Here is a 23,227-nt window from a genome sequence, read left to right as displayed (position 1 = left end):
TCAGAGATGGGGCGATACTAATAGCGCTTTGAAAATCGCATTGCGATTTTATATTATCGCAACGCGATAGTCGGAATCTCGTTGCGATAGTCAGAATCGCGTTGCGATCACGTATTATCGCGTTGCGATATTCCGAATCGCGTTGCGATAGTCAGAATCGCGTTGCGATCACGTGTTATCGCGTTGCGATTTACATATTCGCATTGCGATTATCTAAAATCGCAACGCGAATTTCGAAAATCGTAATGCGATGGTCAAAATCGCGTTGCGAATCTGAAAACTGAATTGCAATAATAGAGCTCGCGTTGCGATTTAGAAATCGCATTACGATTTTGTTGGTCATTTTGACAAATCGTAAAAAAATTGGTTAAAATCATATATTATAAAGAATTTTCGATCACTGAGGTTATTTTCTCTTAATATAAATACATAATTATTTTATTAATACAAATAAGAGATGTATTCATTTATGATTTGCTTATTACTTGTGAAGATATTCATAATTGTTCGATTATATATTATGAATGTATTCCTCTAGTGGCCAATAAAAAATTGGTTTAAAACAAAAGAAAAAAAATAAACACAAAAATCTTTAAATAAAGAAATAAAAAAACAATTTTAAAATTTTAGACGAACACAAACCAAATAATCGAACAAAAACCGAACCGAAAAATTAAGCTCTGTTTTTCCTATCGTTATATTTCACCTTTTCTTGTTGCCACTTTTCTTTTTGAACTTCATGAATTTAGCAGAAAGTGCAGTTGAGGCACTCTTACCTTCAAGCTTCTTTGTCATTTTCACCACACTCGACATGCCTTTCCTCGCGGCCGCCCGATGTTCCGGTCTACGGCTCATCATTTTGCGATCGAGAGGCCAGTATGCATATGGTTCAAGTTTATCCTTCCTCTTTACATCCCCACCGGCCTTCTTGCTACCATACTCGCTTCCGGTGTACGCCATGTACGCCCATCCCGACTCTGATGTTTTCCTTCGCTTCTGGTTGTTGTTCTTGAAGTGCCAGCTGAGTAATGACTTTGCTTCACTTCTCTTATCCGAATCAGCATCAGATGCTGTGGCCTTCTTTGGTTTCTTCCCTCGTGAATTATCAAGCGCCCATCGGGGTCGAACTCCGGTTCGTCATCAGAATCTTGCTTCCGCTTGAGGTTTGAAGATGATTGGAGTGCAGATCTTGTTTTATGTCGATCGAGTAAGTCTAGTGGCTCGTCTTCTAACTGGTCAAGCAAGTCCTCGGGCAAGCTCTTCTCCGCTCTCCGCGTTTTCTTGGACCTAAATCGGGAGGCAAACACAAAGTTAAGGAACAGACAGCGAACCTATACGAACAGGGATCAGGGGGTCTACTGACCGCAGTGAAGCTGCTTTCGACTTCAACTTCGATGAAGCTTTGCTCTTTTGGCAGAAGCCATTTCCACATCACTATCATCATCGCCAAAATCAGAGAATATTTTTGTATGATTCCATCTGCTAAGCCTGCACATTCAGAAGATTATAAGACTCGGAAAACAGTAATAGAAGGTTTACCCATGGCCGGTGGCCACGGCTTTTCAAACACGGGCAAATCAAAGCTGATCAATAAATCTGTAAATTGACATATCGAATCAGCTAAGCAAGGTGAGAAACCTGGACGTAGTTGCCTTCGACAGATGAGATTTACTTTCCACGGAGCCAGACTGTTTCTTCTCTTTCCTCTCCTTGATCTGTATTTAAGAATGAGGCGCAACATCCTTCAAAATGATGCCTTTTATATGTATATAAAAAATCTAAAACGACATTGCTCGACAAACCTTTCGTATGTTAGTAAGGAGCTTCATGTGTTCTTCAGGCATCACGGCTTTACAGCATCGATACCACATTTCCTGACAAGCATTTCGAGAAAAGCTTTACCTGAATAATAATAGATACACCACCAATATATGAACACACAAAAATCTAATAATATCATCACTACAAACAGTTCAATCGTATAAAAGCATCTTGGTTCAAACTTTTAGATCCAGTAACACGTTTACATATAAGTTGCTATCGAGTTTTTAAAGCAGAATACGAATCAAACTTGACAATTGTCATGTTTTCAAAGAAACTCGAAATCAAATAGTTCAGAAAGGTAACAATGACCAAAATCAATGGTAAATGAGAGGTACACAAACCTTAGCTTTAAAATGATTTTTGGTATCATCTTGCCACTTCAACAAGCCTTCCACCAAGCTGGCCAGGTGTGCTTCCAAGCCTTCGGCTTTTGATTTGGCCACTAACACTTTCAATAGACCCAAATTAGCCTGCATCATAAACAGCCGCGGACATAAGCGATGCGATACGGAAAGTACAAGACAAGGAACATAACTGTTAGCAAAAATACATGAGTGAGACAGAACAAACTTTAATAATTTCTCTGTTCTTTCTTCGGAGGAGAAGAAATGTGGAAGGAAGCAAATTGTAAGCGGAAGAAACAAGATCCGAGAACTCATAAGCCAACCGGGCCAAGCCTTTCACAGCAGCACTAATCATATGAGGAGTTTCTCCAGCCAAACCTGTAGCAACCTGTGATCATGAAAATAGAAACAGTTAAATTTCTTTAGAATAAGAAACAAAACGAATGTACATGTAAAACTGCAAACACATGTTGAAGTAGAGAGATGCCAAACAGTTTAATACCATATTAAAAGCGTTCTCTCTGTCCACTGCAGTCTTGATCTCCATATTCATGGCCAATTTGGACAAGGACCTCATAAGCTCTATTTCTAGTTTTCTTATTAGCCGCAAATGTCGCATCATACAGAGATATCAAAAGCTGTGTAGGAATAATCCCATAAATGTTGTATCATACAGGATTGCCCATACAAAAATAACATGTAATACTGTAATTTTTACTTCCAGCAGATCTCGAGAATCAGACAAACAACGAATAGATGTTGACAAAATACCTCTTTCAAAGCAAGGATAATTCAGTCAGGAAAGAACTAAGAATCTCGTGCTTCCAGGTTTGAATTCTCCTGTACAAAGAAGCATTGGTTAATCTTCTAAAAAGATGGTTAGAATGATTGATTTAATCACCTAGCCATACACTATCCATAAGGGAGATGAAAGATTCAATTTAGTTTGTTAACCTTTGAGGCATATGTTATCAGATGATGCAAACAGTCGAGCCTGTGACGTTTGGCAGAAAAGTGGAGTGATGGCAGCACCTTAATCATAAGTTTAAGCAAATCATCCAGTTTAGCAGATAGAACCCATTTTGGTTCTGACCAGAAAACAAAAAACATAGTGTGTAAATTGACAGAGTGAGATATTGGAAATTGGATACAAATGAAAATATACATCTAAATGTACAGAGACAAAAAGAACAAAGCTGAGTAGCATTAGCATGAAAATGAGATACCCTCAGAATTATCGAAAGAACTTTGTAAGCCTTCTTCTGAATCAAGCCATGCACATCCTGCAGATTAAAAAATACCATTTTCATCATAATAACTTAAACCCTCAAGCAAAAACAAGACTTAGCCAACCAGATAAGCGAATTGTAAACTAACCTGCAATGCAGGTTCTATTGCACTGAATAAGACGTCTAATGATGGCTCATCTAAACCAGGCAATAGGGAAACTGCCAGGTCAAATAACCGCCCCTGCAATTAATATCAATGGGAAAGGATACAATCATTAATCCCATAGACAGACATGCCTATAAATGTACAAATATTAAGCACTCTAGAGTTACCTCTGGAGAGATAATGAGCTTTTAGATGATGACTCATCAACTTGCATAGAATTATTATTCTTTGATGCCTCGGCCATCCCAGCTTGTGTGACTTTCAAAAGCCTCTGCATTGTCTTTTGAAATAAGGGTCTGACAACATTCCCATGTGCTATGGAAGCAACTCCCCAATTGTGGACTGTAAAAGGAAAAAAACCATCATAAGATTGGGAACATCATAATGCAAGTATCAAAGGCTTCATTTGGTAGGAATGATAGAATTTTTATGTAATGGTTTTGTTTATATTCACTTTCCTACTTAATGGCTTAACCATTGGATGAAAACTTTTTCTACCTTCCTACCTCCTATCCTCTCAACTTAGCAAAGGCTTGGGATAAAAGACAAATGACCAAAACGGGATGGTGCACTTCATTGATATGATAAGTACCTGCAAAGAACCCCTTCATCTACTGCAGATTCCATGAAGATCCCTGACAAAGTAACAATAACTGACGAGCAGATGCAGAAAGCACTTTCAAATTTTCACTAGCAATCTCTGGGTATAATGAGATAGCTCGCAGTTGGGCAGGACTTAAGTCGGCAACATCCAAATCATCTTTTTCCTTCCTTAATTTTCTTATTCTGTTGAATTAGAATCTGCAAACTAGAGCATATTTTCCACGTAGATCGTGTTCATCATGAAGTGCACTGCATATAGGACTTAGAAGTTCCTTGAAGCTTTTGGCAGTATCCAAAGGGTAATTACAAAAGGAGGGTAACAAAGACCACACTTTGTATGCAAAACCATCTGCAATACTTGATGAGCGAACTTTTCCTTCTAGTTCAAACTGACAAAAGAAAGGAGTAATTAAGAGGAGCTAAGAAAATTAAAATTTCCACGTAGATCGTGTTCATCATGAAGTGCACTGCATATAGGACTTAGAAGTTCCTTGAAGCTTTTGGCATCCAAAGGGTAATTACAAAAGGAGGGTAACAAAGACCACACTTTGTATGCAAAACCATCTGCAATACTTGATGAGCGAACTTTTCCTTCTAGTTTCAAACTGACAAAAGAAAGGAGTAATTAAGAGAACTAAGAAAATTAAAAGAACCATGTCAGAACAGGAATTTTACCTTCCGTGATCTCTGTTTCATTTCTCCAACCAGAACCAAAAGTGTCTCACTAAAAAGCTCAGATGTGCACCTATAATATGCTGCTTCAGAATTGGGAATAGCCATCATTAACATCTGAAAGGTCATTAGCTTCAAAATTCAGTGGCAAAATTCCTAAAAATGTATCAGGGCCCATCGCACCAAGAGCAGATCCAACACCATTCATGCAACTGCCAAAAAAATTCAGCCTATCCACAGTTAATTCCAATATCAATTCACAACATAAAAAACAAAAATGAAACAGGATAGAAATTAAAAAATCAAAATTTAAAAACATAACACTAAATGAAACAGTGCAAAACACCAAACGGTGAATGACTGAGTAGGACGAATATACTTCTTTTAATTTTTTACTCTTATTGGCCTTTGAAAACTTATATTAAGCACAGTTTTCAATACTAATTACCATTTTAATATCATATCACAAAAGCTAAGTTAATAACTGACCAATATATTTATCACAGAAGAAGATGGGGGGGGCCCTGACCAAGGTAGAGATTCTCCAGAGGAAAGAATACTAAGAATAACCTGATTTCTATAAGGAAAATCCTTATCTGGCAACCTTTGCATGTCAGCCAAGTTCTTAAGGGTACCCTTCATAAAATATGAGAATAATAGCCTGTAGAGCAGCAACCAGATTAAAACTTCATTCAAAAGAACACATGTTGAAATACTACAAAGAGAGAAGAAGAAGAAACAACAAGAGGCACTGACCTAGTTTATCAAACATTGTTGAAACAACCTGAAATGACATGTCCCACACTGCACTATAATGATAATCAAGTAAGCTCTCAACGACTGCACAAACTTTTTCAATTATAGTCGGCCCTGACTTTCTATCATCCGACTTTGAATTAATTATCTGATCCACTCCCTGTTTGATCAAACCATCGTCAATGCAACCATTATCAGGGTCTTGAAAGTCTCGTAGCAGAAAAAATAGCTTCTTCGTGTTCCGAACCCAGAATATCTGTCACAAAAAAAAACTCAATAACCATATAGGAAGATCTCAATTCTTCAATAAATAGAATTGCTAACTAAGAAAAAAATTTGAACCTTTGAGTGCACTGAACACAATGGGAAGTTTAATAACACAAAGTTGTCGATTAAGAGAATAGACTTTCATCATTCCAGAGCTCAACAAACGGGCGTTAATGTCATGCTAACTGGAGAAGTTTCGTTTGCAGAGACAGACAGAGCCAACAAAGATAATGATCCAGCAATGCCTCAGCTGAAACCTCTACATTCGGATAAGTACAAACTGCGTTCAAACTATCTGTTAATCGCCTAGTAACAAGAGGTTGCCGAAGTTCCAATAAAGTTTTATAGTACTTGAGAATTGTATTCATGTATTTCGTCGACATAAGAGAGAGTCCTTAAGAGCATCTAAACATATAGAACTTCCTGAGCTCCTTTCGCCCCTTCACTCGAATTTGCATTTGAACCACCAGCAAGCAAAAGAAACCTCTCCAACATGTTCGATATTGCTTCGCTAGCCGGTGCCAGAACCGGCATCCCTCGGAAGCTTTGTAAAACATCACGGATACACAAGTGCGATTGCCTTCTCACCTATTTTGAAAATTAGTTCACATATAATTAAACGTATGAAGCATAGTTTGATTGAATTCAATATTCTTGGATTAACAAAGGAAAATAAAAAGTTTTTTTTTACCTTGGAGTGGGAATCAGTTAAGTATCCGATCATAACACTGTAATTTTGCGATATATCAGACCAATTAACCTTATCTCCAACAATCATAACTGAGCTAAGCATTTCAAACCCGACGTCTGCGTAACCTCCGAACGGAATTTAATCTCAAGACCGTAACGACAATTTTCGAAACGAATCTCCTTTCTTTTTCAAAACGATGACGGGATACGGGGAAGAAGAGAGAAAGGGCAGTGGTGAGAGACTGAACGACGTGAGGAGGAGAATCCGGTTCGGAGCCGAGACGGTCGATGGAAGAACAGGTGGCGCCGAAGTAGGCGACCGGTGTGAGAGGCAGACCTTGCTCCTTCAGTTCTTGAGCCATTGCACCGACGGTGGCGCAGAGGCGTTGGCTGTCTTCTTGATCGGATTTCGAGAAGTGATGGAGTATCGATTGCGAAATCGCCGGTTGGTGAGTCCGGAAACTGGTCGAAGCCTTCCAATTCGATGCCCTCCATGGCTACAAGGCGGTGCCCAGCTTAGTGGTGACTTTTCCCGAAGTATTGGTGGCTAGCGGCGGCGCCAGCCCCTATTTCGCAGTCGGCGCCGACCGTCACTGCTAAAACCGCGGGCAAAAGTTCAAGTTAAGTTTAGGGCTTAGAGGTAACTTGGCGGGGGACGTATGAAGAGAGAGGGATTAGGTTTGGAAATTTTAGGAAAAAGGAAATTGATTTTATAGTTTTATTCACATATACAATAATAAGATTTTTAAATATATATCTTTTTAAAATCCGTTAATTTTATTAAAAAAAATTATAATAAAAATTTATAATCATCATTGTAAACTAAACACATAATAAATATATTTTTCTAAACACGAAAAAATTAGTCACTTAAGATCACAATGATCATATAAGGAAAATATTTAAAAACTAGACCAAATAAACAAATAAAATATCATCTTAATCAATCATTGCGATATCAAATACAACCCTTAAAAAAAGATAAACGAAAATAACGGTCAAACGACCGAAAATGTGTCATAAAAAAACATATCATAAAGACAGAAAAACGTTTCATAAAGAAATAGAAAAACGTGTCATAAAGACATAAAGAGATGTTCCATAAAGACATAATTATTAAAATAAAAAACAAGAAAAAAATAAAAATATATTATAATAAAGGAAAAATAATGAACACCGATTATCGACGATCAGCACAAGGTGAAAACCTTCGCCGATCACAATTATATATATATAATTATAAATAACTTTGATATAATTCTTATTTTTACAAATAGAAAATTCACTAACATAAAATAGAATAACATAAATAAAATATTTAAGTTTAAATATCAATGATAAAAGAAAATGTATGCATAAAAAAAGGAAAATGTCATTTTTCTTTAAAAGATTCGAGTTTGAACATTTATTTTTGTAGGTGTGTTTATTAAATAGATAGGATAAAGTATACAAATAATCTCTCGATTATATAGTGTTGCTTTGTTGGGTCCCTCGACTATTAAAAGATACATCCAACTATTTATATGTTTTAAACTCACTTTTTTCATTAAAAAATAATAATAGTCTGAGTTTAATGTTAATTTATTGATTAAAATATAATAGTCGATGAATCATTCTGTAACTTTTAATAGTACACAAATAATAGTCGATTATATAATGTTAATTTGTTGGTTGAAATATAATAGCCGATGAATCATTCTGTAACTAATAGTTGGGAGACTCAACAAAACAATTTTATATAATCGATGGATCATTCTGTAACTTTTAATAGTCGCGAGACTTAACAAAGCAGTGCCTGATAGTAATGAATCATTTGTATATTTTTTTAGATATTATCTTATAATCCCTCTAAATTGTTACATAAATTAATAAAATTAAAAAAAACCATTACATGAACAAGAGTTTGAAGACATATGATAAAAAAATACACTAAAAGAGAATCTTAAAGAAGAGAGATCCTAGATATAACTTTTAATATATTTAATTTATGATTTTACGTTTAAGTTTTGAGTTATACTTTTATGGGTAAAATACACAAATGATCTTAGACTATAAGATATTATTTTATTAAGTCTATCAATTATTAAAAGTTACGAAATGATCATTTGATTGGCTATAGATAGTTGTTCTGTTGAGTTATTCGACTATTAAAAGTTACAAAATGATCACTCAGCTATTCATTATATTCCAAATTTGTCCTATTCCGTTAAAAAATTAAAGGTCGTCTGAGTTAGACGTTAACATGTTGACCGAGATATGATAATCATTTGAGATTATGAGATCAAATTTTAGCATATCTTAATTAGCAGGTTAACGTACAACTCAGACTGTAGTCAACTTTTAACGGAAAAATGACGAGTTTAAACATAATAAATGTTAGGTGACCATTTTGTAACTTTTAATAGTCGAGACTTAACATAACAACACCCTATAGTCAATGGACCATTTGTGTATTTACCCTACTTTTATTTGGTTTTTTCTTAAGGGTAAGTATACAAATGGTCCACTGGCTATAAGATATTGCTTTATTAAGTCCTTTAAATATTAAAAGTTACAAAATGGTTCTTTGACTAAGGAGTTTGTTTTGTTGATCTCTCAACTATTAAAAGTTACAAATGATCACTCAACTATTCGTTATGTTCCAACTAGTCCTCTTTCATTAAATTTTTTACGATAGTATGAGTTGTACACTAACCTGCTAATTGAGATATAAATATGATCTCATAATCTCAAGTGACTATCATATCTCATTCAAAATGTTAACATTCAGCTTAGACGATCATTATTTTTTCAATGGAAAAAGGAGATTAAAACATAATGAATAGTCGAGTGACTATTTTATAACTTTTAATATTCAAGAGACTCAAAAAAGCAATATCTTATAGTCGGGGACCATTTGTATACCTTACCCTTTTCTCAAATAATTTTAGGTGATTACAAGATAATGTTTGTTCATATTTTTATGCAATTGATAACATGTAACACCCATAGTCCTTATACTCTCAAAATACGAGCTAAGATGTCACATCAACTTTACAAACATTCACCGATTATAATTGCTTGAAATTTGTTCCATTAAAAAATATTTCATTATTACTTTTCAATTATTCCATTAATCATGTAAAATCATAAATAATAATTATCATATAAATCAAGTTTAATTTTAGGCAGAAGTTTAGTAGTTCAATAGTAAACAATATTGTTAAAAACTGCCTAATTTTAGAATATTTCTTTGTTCTCGTAAAATATAATTTTTATCTAAAATATAAAACTTATATTCATATTTATAACCCTAATAATATATCTTAGTCATTTATTATTCATATACATATCATCTAGAAAATTTAAAATAGTAGGATGACATTATTGATACATGTAGTTGTTCTTTGTTGATTGATGTCAACTCGACTCCTTACTTCACTTGCCCTTCTTTTCCTACGCGTGAAAATCATCACACGCTAAGTATTCACTTAGTGAAACATTATAAACAAACTAAGGTGGCATAAAAATAAACAACTTAACAACATCATAACATATATTTCTTTGTATAAAACTTAACATAAAATATCATAATAATTCAAAATATTAAACTTAAATTCAAATAAAATCATTAAATATCCCGATTTATTCAAGTCATCTTTCCTCATCAAAGACCTGAAAATCATCTCATGATTTTGTCAAAACCATAATAATCAATAATAACATAACATCATCTCATGACTTTGTAATTATTACACGGATGGGTATCGAACACGAATCTGACGAGTTCTAATTCGATCTGATTCTATCGGGTCGTTTTTTTCAAAAAAAAATGAATTCGGGTAAGCTTTTAGAGGGGTTATGTTCGGGTCAAATCGAGTTTGAGTTTAGGATGAAAAGTATTTGACTCGACTCGACCAAGAAAAAATATTTTAGGGTCAGTTTTTAGAGGGATTATGTTCGAGTCAGGTCAGGTTTGGGTTTAGGGTGAAAAGTATTTGACTCGACCATAAAAAAATTGTTCACCAAGAATAACGGTTAAAAGATTCGAACTTAAACTTACAAACTCAAATTCCTTAATCTCAACAACTTCTACCAACACTCGTTGACATAAATTATATTATATTATGACATTAAAAACAATACTATTTTTTGTAGTATTTTGATTTTTATTTGGTTACTTTGTGATTTATTATTGATCTAAATTTTTTTGGGGTGACTCCTTTATATTGATATGCGCTCACAATCACTTTAGATAAGTCGTACTCGACTAGTTATAAAATTAGTTTTCAATATGATGTTATCATTATGTTTGTTTTTATTATAGTTAAAGAGTTGTTTAAATTGAAACTAATTAGTATCATAATATTATAAATATTGCATTTAAATTTGAATAGAACTCGAACAAATATATTCGATTTAACTTGATTTTAAAAAGTAAATAAAGTTAAATAATAAAATAATATCGTAAACGTTATTATCTAAATTTTGTTCACTCCACCCAATTTAAGTCACCCCTATCCAAAACGACTCTTGTTGACATAACATAGACAAAAAGGTTTGAGGACTAAACTTCAAAGGTACAAAGAATGAGGGACTAGGAGCATATTTTCCCTTTCATTAAGAACAAAAACTAACACGTCGCCTGAGAGATTCAAACTCTCGCGGGGAAACCCCTTGTACTTAGCAGGCACACGCCTTAACCACTCGGCCGGAGCGACAATTGTTGACTTGATATGGAGAAAACCAAAATTATAAGGACCAAACATCAAAGTACAAAGAGTTAGGGAATTGGAGCATAATTTTCCCTTTTAGTTTTGATTAGGCAAAACGGTAAAGTTCACGTCGCCTGAGAGATTCGAACTCTCGCGGGGAAACCCCATGTACTTAGCAGGCACACGCCTTAACCACTCGGCCAAAGCGACAATTGTTGACTTGATATGGAGAAACCAAATTATAAGGAGCAACATCAAAGGTACAAAGAGTTAGGGACTTGGAGCATAATTTTCCCTTTTAGTTTTGATTAGGCAAAACGGTACACTTAACGTCGCCTAAGATATTCGAACTATCGCGGGGAAACCCCATGTACTTAGCAGACACACGCCTAAACCACTCGGCCAAAGCGACATTTATTGACATAATACGAATATGACATTATTTAATCAAATATTCTATTAGAAATCATGTCCACATAATATATATATTTGGTATAACCATCGATATCCAATTTATTAATCGACTAATCTGGATCGAGTACTGTATAGGCAAGGACGGTTCACCCAATCTAATTTGCTCTATTTGCAAGCACTAAGATTCAAACCCCTAACTTTACTTAAAGAGATCTAATGCCTCGTCCTACAAATCCCGTGCTTAAGTCAAATTTTCCATCAACAAAACTCAACCCATATTTTAATTGAAGGTCGCAAATAACCCAAAAATTGAAAGTAAGAGCAAGAATACATGTACATTAATCATGAATAGGCTGTCTTGAACACAAAATGTTAAAATATGATTACAAAATTTGAAGTGAACAATGTTTATATGTCAATTCTATGTATTTTACATTTACAATTACACATGACTCACAAGGATGGTCAATTACATATGGGTAAACTATACAAATGGTCTCCCGATTATATGGTGTTATTTTTTCGAGTCCCCCACTATCAAAAGTTATAAAATGGTCATTTGACTATAGGTTGTTGCTTCGTTGAGTCCTTCGACTATTAAAAGTTACAAAATGGTCACTCAACTATTCATTATATTCCAAATTCATCCATTAACGGTGGAATGAGTTGGATGTTAATCTATTTTAAGATATGATAAAATATGACCCCAAAATCTCAAACGACAATTGTATCTCAAACAATAGATTAACATCCAACTCATATTGTCGTTAATTTCTTAACAGAAAATGACGAGTTTGGAACATAGCGAATAGTTAGGTGATCATTTTGTAATTTTTAATAGTCTAGGGACTTAACAAAGCAACATTCTACAGTCGAATGATTATTTACCAAAACGAATAAGCAGGCTAAATTGAAATATATGTATTTCAATCAATGCAATCGGGAAACCTAAAAATATTCCGTATAGGTTGTCGGAAAAATAATTTTCTTATATGTATACTATATTATTTTTTAAATTATGATTTTTATTGGTTTGAAGAAAGTCGTGTACTTTTAGAGTCTAAAAGTCTTCTCCATTTATCTAAAGATGTCATACAGTCGTGGGATCTTCTTCATTTGCCTGAAGACGCCATGCAGTCGTGAAGTCTTCATATTTAACTTGAAACGTGGAGCACTTGCGTCTTTAGGTTAGTATTATTCAATTCACCCTAAATGAAAAATATATCTAGGATGGACTATATTGGGAATTAAAAAATCTCATTTACATTATCTTATTCATTTTGCCAAAACATACAAAGTGTAAGATACTTTATGGAAAAATCATGGTAAAAATATGCTTCTAGTCCCTCTACTTTAATAAAAATAGAGATTTAGTCTAATAAAAAGTGAAAAAAAAATATATTATTATTTACTTTTGGGTTCAGAAATCATTGTCCCATTATTAGTATTGGAAGTATACTAAATTATATTTAGAAATAAAATACAAATAAAAATTTACATACAAATAATTATCTTAGTATTTTTCTTATTAAAATTTGTCAAATTGACATGTATTTCCTATTAATCATGTCATCCATTTAAGGGAATTACATTTACATGTTAAGGTGATATTTTTTTGGTATAACTACCATATTCGACTCGTTAATAATTAATCTGAATCGAATACTGTAAAAATTCATAATAAGATGACCATTTCAATCTAAATTTTTCTATTCATAATGTCATGATTCAAAACTCTTATTAAGGTAATAAATTTTGATGAGAAATATTAACAAATTTTAATGATTAGAATATGATTTAAATCAAATATAGGGACCAATTTTCAAACTTTACTTAAGTGTAGGGACTAATAACAAAATTTAACCAAAAGTTTTAAAATAAGGGTAAACTACGCATTTAGTACATAAACTATCAATTTTGATCCGTTTTAGTACCTAAACTTTTAGTTTTTGCAAAACATATCTAACGTTTAGTTTTTGTTTCATTTTGTATCCACCCATTCAAAACTTAACAACACCGTACTTTTCTCTAGGTAAATTACATCATTCATCACTCAACTATCTTTTCACTCATATTTTGGTACTAAATTTAAAAAGTTTCTATTTAACTACTCAACTTTCAAATTGCTCCTATTAGTCACTCTATTTTGTTTTATTAATTATTTTTGTGATATAATATTTTTTATTATCTTATTAATATATAATTAAAAATAAATAAATGTGAAAATTAGAGTGATTGAATTATGAGTAATCTGAAAACTAAGTAATTAAATTAAAAATTAACATTTGTGACCAAAATAGGAGTGAGAAAATAGTTGAGTGATGAATAATACAATTTACCCATAAAAAGGTGTCACGTGCAAATCACCTGTTAAATTTTTAACGACGAGATACTAAAACAAAATAAATACTAAATATTATATATGATTTTAAAAAAAATTAAATATTAAAATAAATAAAAATAAATAATTTAGATATTAATCATGTAATCTACCTATAAGAAGAAAGAGACGCTACAGAGCGGTTTTTTCTACGTCAAAAGCTAAACATCTTTCATTCACTACTGTAGTACAGCTGCGACACTTTCTTTTTGGATGCCGAAAAAGGAATGAAAAAGAAAATAGTCTTCTCTTCTGTTTCTACACTCAACTCGCTCATTCACTCACTTTCTTTGTGAGTGTTCTTTTTATCATTTATTCTTTTTTTTTGAGTATAAGAACTTAGCATTTGATCAAGTGTTCTTTCTGGTTTAAGGTTGGGGTTCTTGTTGGAACCCAGTTTTCATGTTCGATGCTCTATGGGTGTTTTGAAAAATGGGTTAGATTTTGAGTGTTTGTTTTTGTGGAATTGCTGTAAAAGGATTAAATAAAAAAAAAAAGGGTATAAGGGACTGTTAAAGCACATTCTTTTAGTACTGTTTTTACTTTGATCTTTCATGTTACTGTATATGTATGTATGTGTCATGTATGCATGTATGTGTCATGTTTACTTATATCCCTTCCCCACTAATTGATTTGTTTCATGTTGAATGCTTATGATTTGTGTTTGTGTGTGTGTGTGTTGTATGTATTTATAGTGCAGGATACTGTGAGCTTTGTATATAGACAATGGATGACTATCTTGATCAGTATTTCTCTTCCTCATCATGGACCGATGTTGATGTTAATTTTAATGTCAAGGAAAGGTCATCTTGGGTCCATGGTGAACAGATCAGCCGAATGCACCGCTGGCTAGTTTCACAAGTAGTGTACCAAGATGATAAAAGTAACGTACGGTAAGCTTAATCGGTTTCAAATCATGGCATGGAGTGCTTGGCTACGCATAGTACTTTAGATTTGAACATGGTTTGTTGTCGTCCGGGGCAAGAATGGACGGTGAAAATCGCATCGACGACGCAGAAGGTAGATGGAAGCTTGGGATTTGGAAATCTGGGTCTGCAGTTTACTGTGGATGTTCATTCCACTGGCTCAGTGAGCCATCAAGTTGTTGGTGATATACTCCATCTCGATCGGGAATGCTGCGTGCAATGGAGGTGAGTCTTCCGAGTTTTGAGATCACTTACAGGCTTAGAAATCCTTTCTCCAGTTCCACAGTCGTGGCATCCGCAACCGTATGACGGTACTTTCTTCCCTTCCGACTTCTATGGGACAAACCAGAATGCAAAGCTCACGTCTTCAACATGATAACGGAAACATAGTTGATGATGGTAATTATGGCAATATTAACAGATTTGTGGAGATTGATAAGATTCTGCAACCAGAGAACTTATCGGCATCGATCATGCAAAGGTATGGTGGCAAAAGCCGAGCCGTCATTGTTTTAGTTTGGAGTTAAAGTTTTTGTTGCTCATAATGTATCAGGGAAAATACGATGCTGAAATTCTCTCTTACTCGTCTTGTCCGGCCGACCAGCCGGTAACGAGTACTATGATAGGCTTACCATCTCTGCTGCAGGTACTTGAATTATGGCCCTATTTCTCATCTTCTTTTTCTAGGCTTACTAGCTTTGAACTTTTAATATAGAGTTCATCACCTACCCAAACAATAGTTGCAATGGAATCGGGAAGCCTCGAGTTAGAGAACGTCGAGGTCAGGCTACCAATCCTCACAGCATTGCAGAGAGTGTCAGTCGCTCGGCTATAATATTTCTCCTTTTATAAGTTCATACTCTCGTCTTCTAAGTTGTTTGGTCGATTGCAGCTCCGAAGAGAGAAGATTGTCGAAAGGATGAAGAATCTGCATGAGCTTGTACCTAATTTCAATAAGGTAGCTCTTCTGTATGTATTTTGCTATATGGTCATTAACAGGCCTAATAGGAGCACACTGATTTTGCTTTTGAGTACATGTCGGATACGAGTATGTGTCTGATCTTGGCGAGCTTTGCAGACCGACAAGGCCTCTATGCTCGATGAAATCATAGAGTATGTCAAGTTCCTTCAGCTCCAAGTGAAGGTAAGACGAAGCTTTTGTCAATATTGCAAATCCGAGCCAGACTTCAAGAACTAATCGAAACCAATGGCTGTGCTTCTGCAAATTATTTGCAGGTACTAAGCATGAGCAGGCTGGGGGCAGCAGGTGCAGTTGTTCCTCTCATCATTGATAGCCAAGCTGAGGTACCGATTTCTCGCTTCCCTGAACCCTAAACATTAAACATCAAAATTCCCAGGTGTAAACCCTAAACCTTATTCACCAGGGATCTAATGGTTTAACAACACCCTTGGTGGGCAAAGGATCGATTATTCGCCATCTCCCGAACAAGTCGTTTTCGAGCAAGAAGTGGTGAAACTCATGGAATCCAACGTGGCAACGGCCATGCAATATCTGAAAAGTGAAGGTCTCTGCCTTATGCCGGTCGCTCTGGCCGCTGCCATATGAAACGGGAAGAACCCGTTTTGCCGACGGTATTTTAAGCATCGATGATATCGTTCACAACAACCCTGCAGCAGGAGCAGAGCAGCAGCAGTGGCACTGGGATTCATCAATTAACAACCTGTGATGCCAATTCTTCGATCGAAAAGCTAAATGGTTGCAGTGGAAGCTTCAAACAAGAAGAAATCAACGCAATGCACAGCCAAATGACTGAAATCCCATGCCAATGTGTACATGTACTGCAGATTTTATATATTTAGTACATTATCTTCCCATTATTGTTATTTTTTTTGAGTTAATCGTATCGAACATCCTCAATCTATGGTTTAGATTCTCAAAATATTCTAATAGAGTATTCAAATTAGTACATTATCTTGCGAAATTAGTCCCCAAGTTTTCAAAACATTCTAACTAAATCATCCGAATCAGTATCATCTCAATCAAGGTCATAGATACCTTGATATGGAAAGAACACCCCAAAAACAAGAAGAAAGTTAAAACATTCCAATGAAGAAACGAAGTGATTTGAACAAAACGCTAACTCCTTAAATCTACAGTTGTCATCTCTGTTTAGCAGAATACAAAGGGAAATTAGGTGGATCGGGACTCGTTAATGGCTTGAGCTATATATGAGAACAACAATGGTGGCATACGATACAATACATTTCATAATGACGTCAAGGTTTAGGGTTTAGGGTTCAACATGCATTGCGGTGAGGAACAAAAATGAAATCGGAAAAGGCTACGTACTTAACGGGAATCTAAAGCGAATGTCAAAGTATGTCAATAACCATTCATCGGTTTCGGTTTCTTCTTAAATCTGAGATGCTGCAGTGCGGACAAACATACTCCAGCCCGTCTGTTTTCGCATAATCCTGTCGTTCATGAGATGAAACATCAAGTTAAACCGTTGTCAGTTGCATAATCCTATATTGATAGGAAAATTTTAGAAGGTATATATACCTTAAAAGCCCCGAGCCCCTGCCGCCGGTCACAGCCGAAGTGAGCCCATTCACCACAAACTCCACAGTTTACCCCAGTCGCCTGCTGCACTACTGTTTTCACACAAAATCTCTGGTCAGTATTGCATACAAATCCATATATGCACAAGCTCATTAAGAACGTGTGCAGGAGAGACCTGTGGCATAACAAGCAGCATTCTCCATCCACATCGTCGTGAGCCAATTCGTACTCTAAAAGGTAAGTCTCGTAATGTCTTTTAAGAGTGTTGCCCACTCCCTACGTAAATTATAGCAAAAAGCAATGGTTATCATCCCGATATTAGAACATTACTATCACAACGTAAAATAATAATGCGAACAACTTCGAAACATACAGTCATTCTATTTGTCAATGTGTGATTGCGCATCTTCGAAAAACTTGTCCCTTCCAATTTATGCCATTCCCGACATGAAAGCCTCCTCTTGACACCACCTGTTATGTTCAATTCAATCCGTCAATATATATAGCCAGATCCATCGTATTTCGCACATAGAATAATTTACCTCTATACAAGTTAAAAGGTCAAGACGCTTCGCATTAAGAACGGCATCGGGAAACTCAGCTAACCCACCTTGAGGAACCAGCCGAGTATGTCCTCGAAGAATCAGAAACCGCATTACATCTCTCAAAAATTCTTCCTGCCAGAAAAAAGTATTCAAATAATATGAAGGATAAGTTTTAAAGTATAATGCCAAGAGGTTCATAATTTTCCTAATCTTCTGCATCGGCTAGAAAACATAATACACGCTGACACTATATTTGTAAATTCTTAACTTGAAACTCGGAGAAGATGACTAACCTCCGAGCAAACTTGTATCGGGGTTCTACCACAACCATGTTTCTTAAGAGGTAATGGATTTAAAGACATAATTTGTTGAGCCATATAAGAACTCGACAATGCTTTCCGATGTGTAACAGCTGGTTGCTTCACGGGAACTATGGGCAAGTTAACCTTACCTTGTTCACCATCATATTTCTCAGTCTCGGAAAATCCAGAAAAGGGAAGCATCTTATGATGATGGGTGTGAGGAATTGGCCTCATAGCAGCAACACTAGTTTCTGATATTGCAATACCATTACACCTTCCATGACTGCACACTTTAGAGGTTTATTGTCTTTACATGGCTCTGATCTTTTTCGACAAGGTGGCGGCGGCACCAACCAGCTCGGAGTTCTGGCAATTAGAGAACTATCCAAGGAGGGATCCTTTCCCGGGTTTTTGCAAAAGAAAAGAATACGCTCAGCATCATCTTTTTCAAAAGATGCAACCGACAAACCCTGAATGCTAGCAATCCCCAGCATAACTAAGCTGCGGTATGACACATCTCGTGCAAGTTGCCTTAGTATCTGTCAAAGTCATTCCGAGAAACTCGTTGGGATTTAAAATAAATCAAGAAAAGTCGAGCGAACTTGTTAAAGAAATAGAAAAGCTCTAGAGAAAGAGTAAAATAGTTAAAGATAATCAACCTGCAAAGCCCATGTGGGAACCTTCATGCTCACTTCGAACACACTTGCTCCACAGGCAATCGAGGCTGATCTACAGGCTCCGATTTGCTCTCCTCAGAACTTGAATGTGGACAGACTAGCTGACTCTTCTCGATAAGCTCATTTTTTATATGATTTTCCAAAAGCTGAGACAAAAGAAGAAGAAAAAGGGAAAAAAAATCAAGGCTTGAACTTAAAGTAACAAAACTAGCAATTAACCCGACCACAATTACTTGCCTGATCATTAAAACAAGTTTGTGCACTACCAGACACTAGAAATGATATGTGAGTCGAACTGCAGGTTGAAAAGTAGCATCGCATGGTCACTACACCACGAGAAAATGTCCCGGCCTGAAGAGGTGGTGGTGAAGCACTATAAGAATGGAACCCATAAGTATGTCGATTATAATGCACAAGCAACTTGGAGGAAGCAATCGTATGGGGAATGGAAGCTCCATAAACAAAAATATCAAAGTCTCAAACATTTAACTCAAAACCCTCGAAACAGAATGCAGCCAAGAACCCACATCCCAAAGAAACTATAAGTAATCCAAAATTATTGATACCTTGCTCGGTTGTGGAGCTTGCTCCCTCGTATCTGAAACAAATGACAATTGAATGGAGTTAATAAGAGGATAAATAGAATCAAAGATTAGAACTGATTACATCCCACACGAGCACACAACAACACACTACAGATGTATAATCATGGGAATATATGGTTCAATACGAAAGCAATCGTATGAACTTACTTCTATGCTTAAGAGGCATTAAGTCCATCCTCCAAAGATCCCAAAAGGAATGCATCCTGCAGGGCATACAGTTACAACCAAAATAAGCCAGGGCGAATAAAGTATTTTATTGGGCTTAAGAGTGCCAGAAGCCCTCAAACTTCTAAAAAAACCAATTAAAGCCCTACTTTTTTTGTACCCAATTAAGTCCCTGAACTGCAAAATTTCATCAATTCACCCCTTTGACCAATATTGACCGTTATATCTAGCAGTTTGTTTGGATCAGTTGGTGCCACATGTCGCATCACAATGTTCCACGTGATAGTAATATCTCCGAAAAAACCGTTAAGACTTAATGGCCAAAATTGGTCTAAGGGCTTAATTGATTCAATTTCTCGGTTCGGAGGTTCAACTGGGTGCAAAACAAGTTCAGTGGCTTAATAGATTTTTTTTCAAAAGTTCAAGAGCTTCAAGGACCCTTAAACCTATTTTATTGATTCAAGAACAGAACTAAAACACAAACCTACCAAGATACATTGCGATCCACAAACAAGAAACCGCATAGTCACATCATCATCATATCTTTATGGCAGGAAGATCTTCAGGAGAGCTTTCTCGTCTTGCATATCTACCTCTGGTTGAAAAACGTCAATCTTGGGAGGCTCCCGCAGATGAGTCCCAGCTTAACATTTTGTTCTGACTATTAGAAGAGACACTATTGTCGTTCCGTAAACAGTAGAGTCTAAAAGAAGCATGGGCAAGTTGGAATGCATCCCATGTATGGCTACACGAACTGCAATGGACCAAAACTGCAAAACTTTAGAACTATCTACTGAAAACATTCTATCAGTTTGTTGATAGTATCTCGGAAAGCCTTAAAATAGTACACAATTTGTGTTATCAACCGCTTTCAAAAGTTAACAGCACTGTACAACAACCAATTATTCAACAAGGTAGGAAAAATGGGTCATGCTTTGTCTATATAACGAGCGGAGTAGAATATTTGTACCTTTGAATCACTGATAACAGTGCCTGACGAAAATGGCAAGCTGCGTAACAGAGAATGTACTTTTCCAATATAACATATGGTACCCCCTGCAATGAGAAATGAACATCAACGACTTTTATGCGAACATAAAAAATGAATGTACAATCATTTGCCCATTATCATGGTCAATAATAGTTTTACCTTGGTGTGAAGTGCCTCTGCCAATTTGTCACCATTGGGACCTCGAGATAGACCTACAAAAGCATTCGAAACTAGAATATTTCAAATTTCAACAATTTTATCTGACTTCAATGATAGAACAACCGAAACACTGCATGTACAAAGAATATCTCATATCTCTAGTCCTCTCGATCATCTTTCCATATATTTCGACGAGAATGAAATTAAATTATAACTCATGGAACAAGTATCATAATCATAACAAAGTCATGCTTCATCACTCACAGTCGTGGGCAATGTCAAATCAAAGAGTCCACATAAAGCTTCTGGAGTAGACAAGTCAGCATCTCCCCAAACCAGACAGCCAATCTCATCACTATCAGCATTCTGCTCTCCTTGCAAGTAAACAACATTCGGCTCCGATGAATCGAGAACCCCGAAACTCATCAATGCTAGGATTATTCAAAAGTTGAACCTACACACACAAAAATGTCACAACATTGCAACAAGAACTAAAGTTAAACTATTGGCAGTGTTTATATACCTCTAGGCGCCCTGAAGAAGCAAGCACCGGAAACGGTATCTCGGCTTATCATCGGAAACCGGCTGCTTTTGTTTAGTATCGGAAACTTTACCTCCACAAAGAACTGCAAGGAGACTGCAATGGTTCCTTGAAGGCCCCTGAGCACTAAGCATCATGCAAACATGCCAGACCCAAACGAAACTCAAGCTTTGCCACTAAGTCACCAATGCATCTTCCTGAAATAATACTGTGAAATCAAATCAAAACCCTAAAAACTTGCGGTAAATCTAATAACTCAAAATCCCGCCACTCAAAATCTGGGTTTTCCAAATTCCAATCAGAGAGTTCACAATCCCTTAAACCCCCAAACAAATTGAAGAAAACTCACCGACCCAGATTAGATTGGCAAGAGAATCGAGAACCCAATTGGTCAAAACCCCAAAACACAGAAGGAATCAAACTCTCTCGAGGAAAAAATCGAAGAAGTTACAAGAAGGAACCCTAATTTTAATAACAAGACTCACTCTAATGAAAAAAAAATCCCAAATAAAAAACCCCGAAAGTACACATCTTTCCTTCACCTAATAAAGATAAAAACCCAAAATCAAAATCAAAATCAAAATCAAAATCCGATAAATAATTGACTTTTTATTTTACTCTGTTTATTTCCACGTTTGTGTGATAGTAAAAGCCTAACGATTAAACATCACGTTGCCGTAATTGAAAAGATATCGTTACGATCTACATTACTTGTTCGCAAACTTTAAGAATGTCTACAAAAAATGCACTTTTTCTGTCTTCTTCACCAAAAAATTAATAAATATTAAGGGGGAAATCCCTGGTTATACAAGTTCTACTACGTATTCTCATTTTTCTGTCATCTTTTCATTTTTTTCAGGTTTCTGATTTGGACAGAAGTTCAGGACTGGTCGGATTATTCTCAGTATCCAAGGTTGTCCTTTTCATCTCCACGATCATTGTCATCGATTTTTATTACTTTTATGTTCATCTTGCAATGCATTTGAAGTGTTTAATGAGTTGAGTAAACGCGAGCCGCTCAAAACTCTATTCGATTAAAATTTAGTTAATGTTAATTTAGATTGACTCAAGATCTTAACGAGTAGAGTCGAATAAGGTCTAATCTGACTCGATTAATAATTATCTTAAAAAAAATAGGATGAAGTATACAAATAATCCCTCTATTATAGAATAAGCTTTATTAGGTCATCGACTGATAAAAGTTAAAATGATCCTCCGAGTGTTGTTTTATAGAGTCCATTGACTGCTAAAAGTTTCAAAATGGTCACTGGACTATTCATTAGTTTCAAACTCGTTTTTTCTATTAAAATTTGATGGTGTTCTGATATGAACGTTAACTTGTTGACTATGATATAATAAATAGTCAAATGATCATTTTATAACTATTAATAGTCGATGAACTTAACAAAACAACATTATAGAGTTGAATAATCATTTTGTAACTTTAATAGTCAATATATTTAATAAAGTAGTACCCAATAGTCAGGGATCATTTATGTACTTTACCCGAAAAATTATTACATTTAAATATATATATATATATATATATATATAATATTACTAATTTGCTAATAAATAATAAGAAAGATGGTAAATTACTACTTAATAATTACTACTAATTTAGTAACCTATCAACTTACTAGTTTGGTGCATTTGTGGATAATACTTTAGAGTTATATATTTTAAAATTGTTTCATACACTCATTTCATAATTGTTTTGGTTAAATTGTTAATTTATATTCTTATTAAGCTT

The 23,227-nt window shown here is 35.2% G+C and overlaps 1 protein-coding gene, 2 non-coding genes and 2 pseudogenes across 3 annotated transcripts; 1 reads left to right on the top strand and 4 right to left on the bottom strand.

Annotated features, from left to right (window-relative positions):
- Window positions 1–689: 689 nt before the first annotated feature.
- Window positions 690–12,792, bottom strand: LOC120114778 (annotated as a pseudogene).
- On the bottom strand, window positions 11,170–11,251 carry TRNAS-GCU. The gene has a single exon. It is a non-coding gene; the product is annotated as a tRNA-Ser (tRNA).
- TRNAS-GCU lies at window positions 11,374–11,455 on the bottom strand. The gene has a single exon. It is a non-coding gene; the product is annotated as a tRNA-Ser (tRNA).
- A 3,092-nt stretch (window positions 12,793–15,884) lies between the features above and the next one.
- On the top strand, window positions 15,885–16,547 carry LOC120114777 (transcription factor LRL2-like). Its single transcript, XM_039135565.1, has 5 exons — window positions 15,885–15,923; window positions 16,044–16,109; window positions 16,202–16,270; window positions 16,351–16,365; window positions 16,398–16,547. The coding sequence occupies exons 1-5, from the start codon at window positions 15,885–15,887 to the stop codon at window positions 16,530–16,532; spliced, it is 324 nt and encodes a 107-aa protein (XP_038991496.1). The 3' UTR covers window positions 16,533–16,547.
- A 544-nt stretch (window positions 16,548–17,091) lies between these two features.
- LOC120114817 lies at window positions 17,092–22,113 on the bottom strand (annotated as a pseudogene).
- Window positions 22,114–23,227: the final 1,114 nt, after the last annotated feature.

This window comes from Hibiscus syriacus, unplaced genomic scaffold (genome assembly GCF_006381635.1).
Source record: "Hibiscus syriacus cultivar Baekdansim isolate YM2019G1 unplaced genomic scaffold, ASM638163v2 tig00110247_pilon, whole genome shotgun sequence".
In the NCBI taxonomy this organism is placed as follows: Eukaryota; Viridiplantae; Streptophyta; class Magnoliopsida; order Malvales; family Malvaceae; genus Hibiscus; species Hibiscus syriacus.
The sequence above is the reverse complement of the archived record's forward strand: the minus strand, read 5'-3'. Positions and strand labels throughout refer to the sequence as shown.

Excerpts from the sequence above, each read along its gene's own strand:
- LOC120114777 (XM_039135565.1), top strand. The coding sequence starts at position 15,885 with ATGAAGAATCTGCATGAGCTTGTACCTAATTTCAATAAG. Across the intron at positions 15,924-16,043 it reads TTGTACCTAATTTCAATAAG|ACCGACAAGGCCTCTATGCT; the intron begins GTAGCTCTTCTG and ends CGAGCTTTGCAG. Across the intron at positions 16,110-16,201 it reads TCCTTCAGCTCCAAGTGAAG|GTACTAAGCATGAGCAGGCT; the intron begins GTAAGACGAAGC and ends AATTATTTGCAG.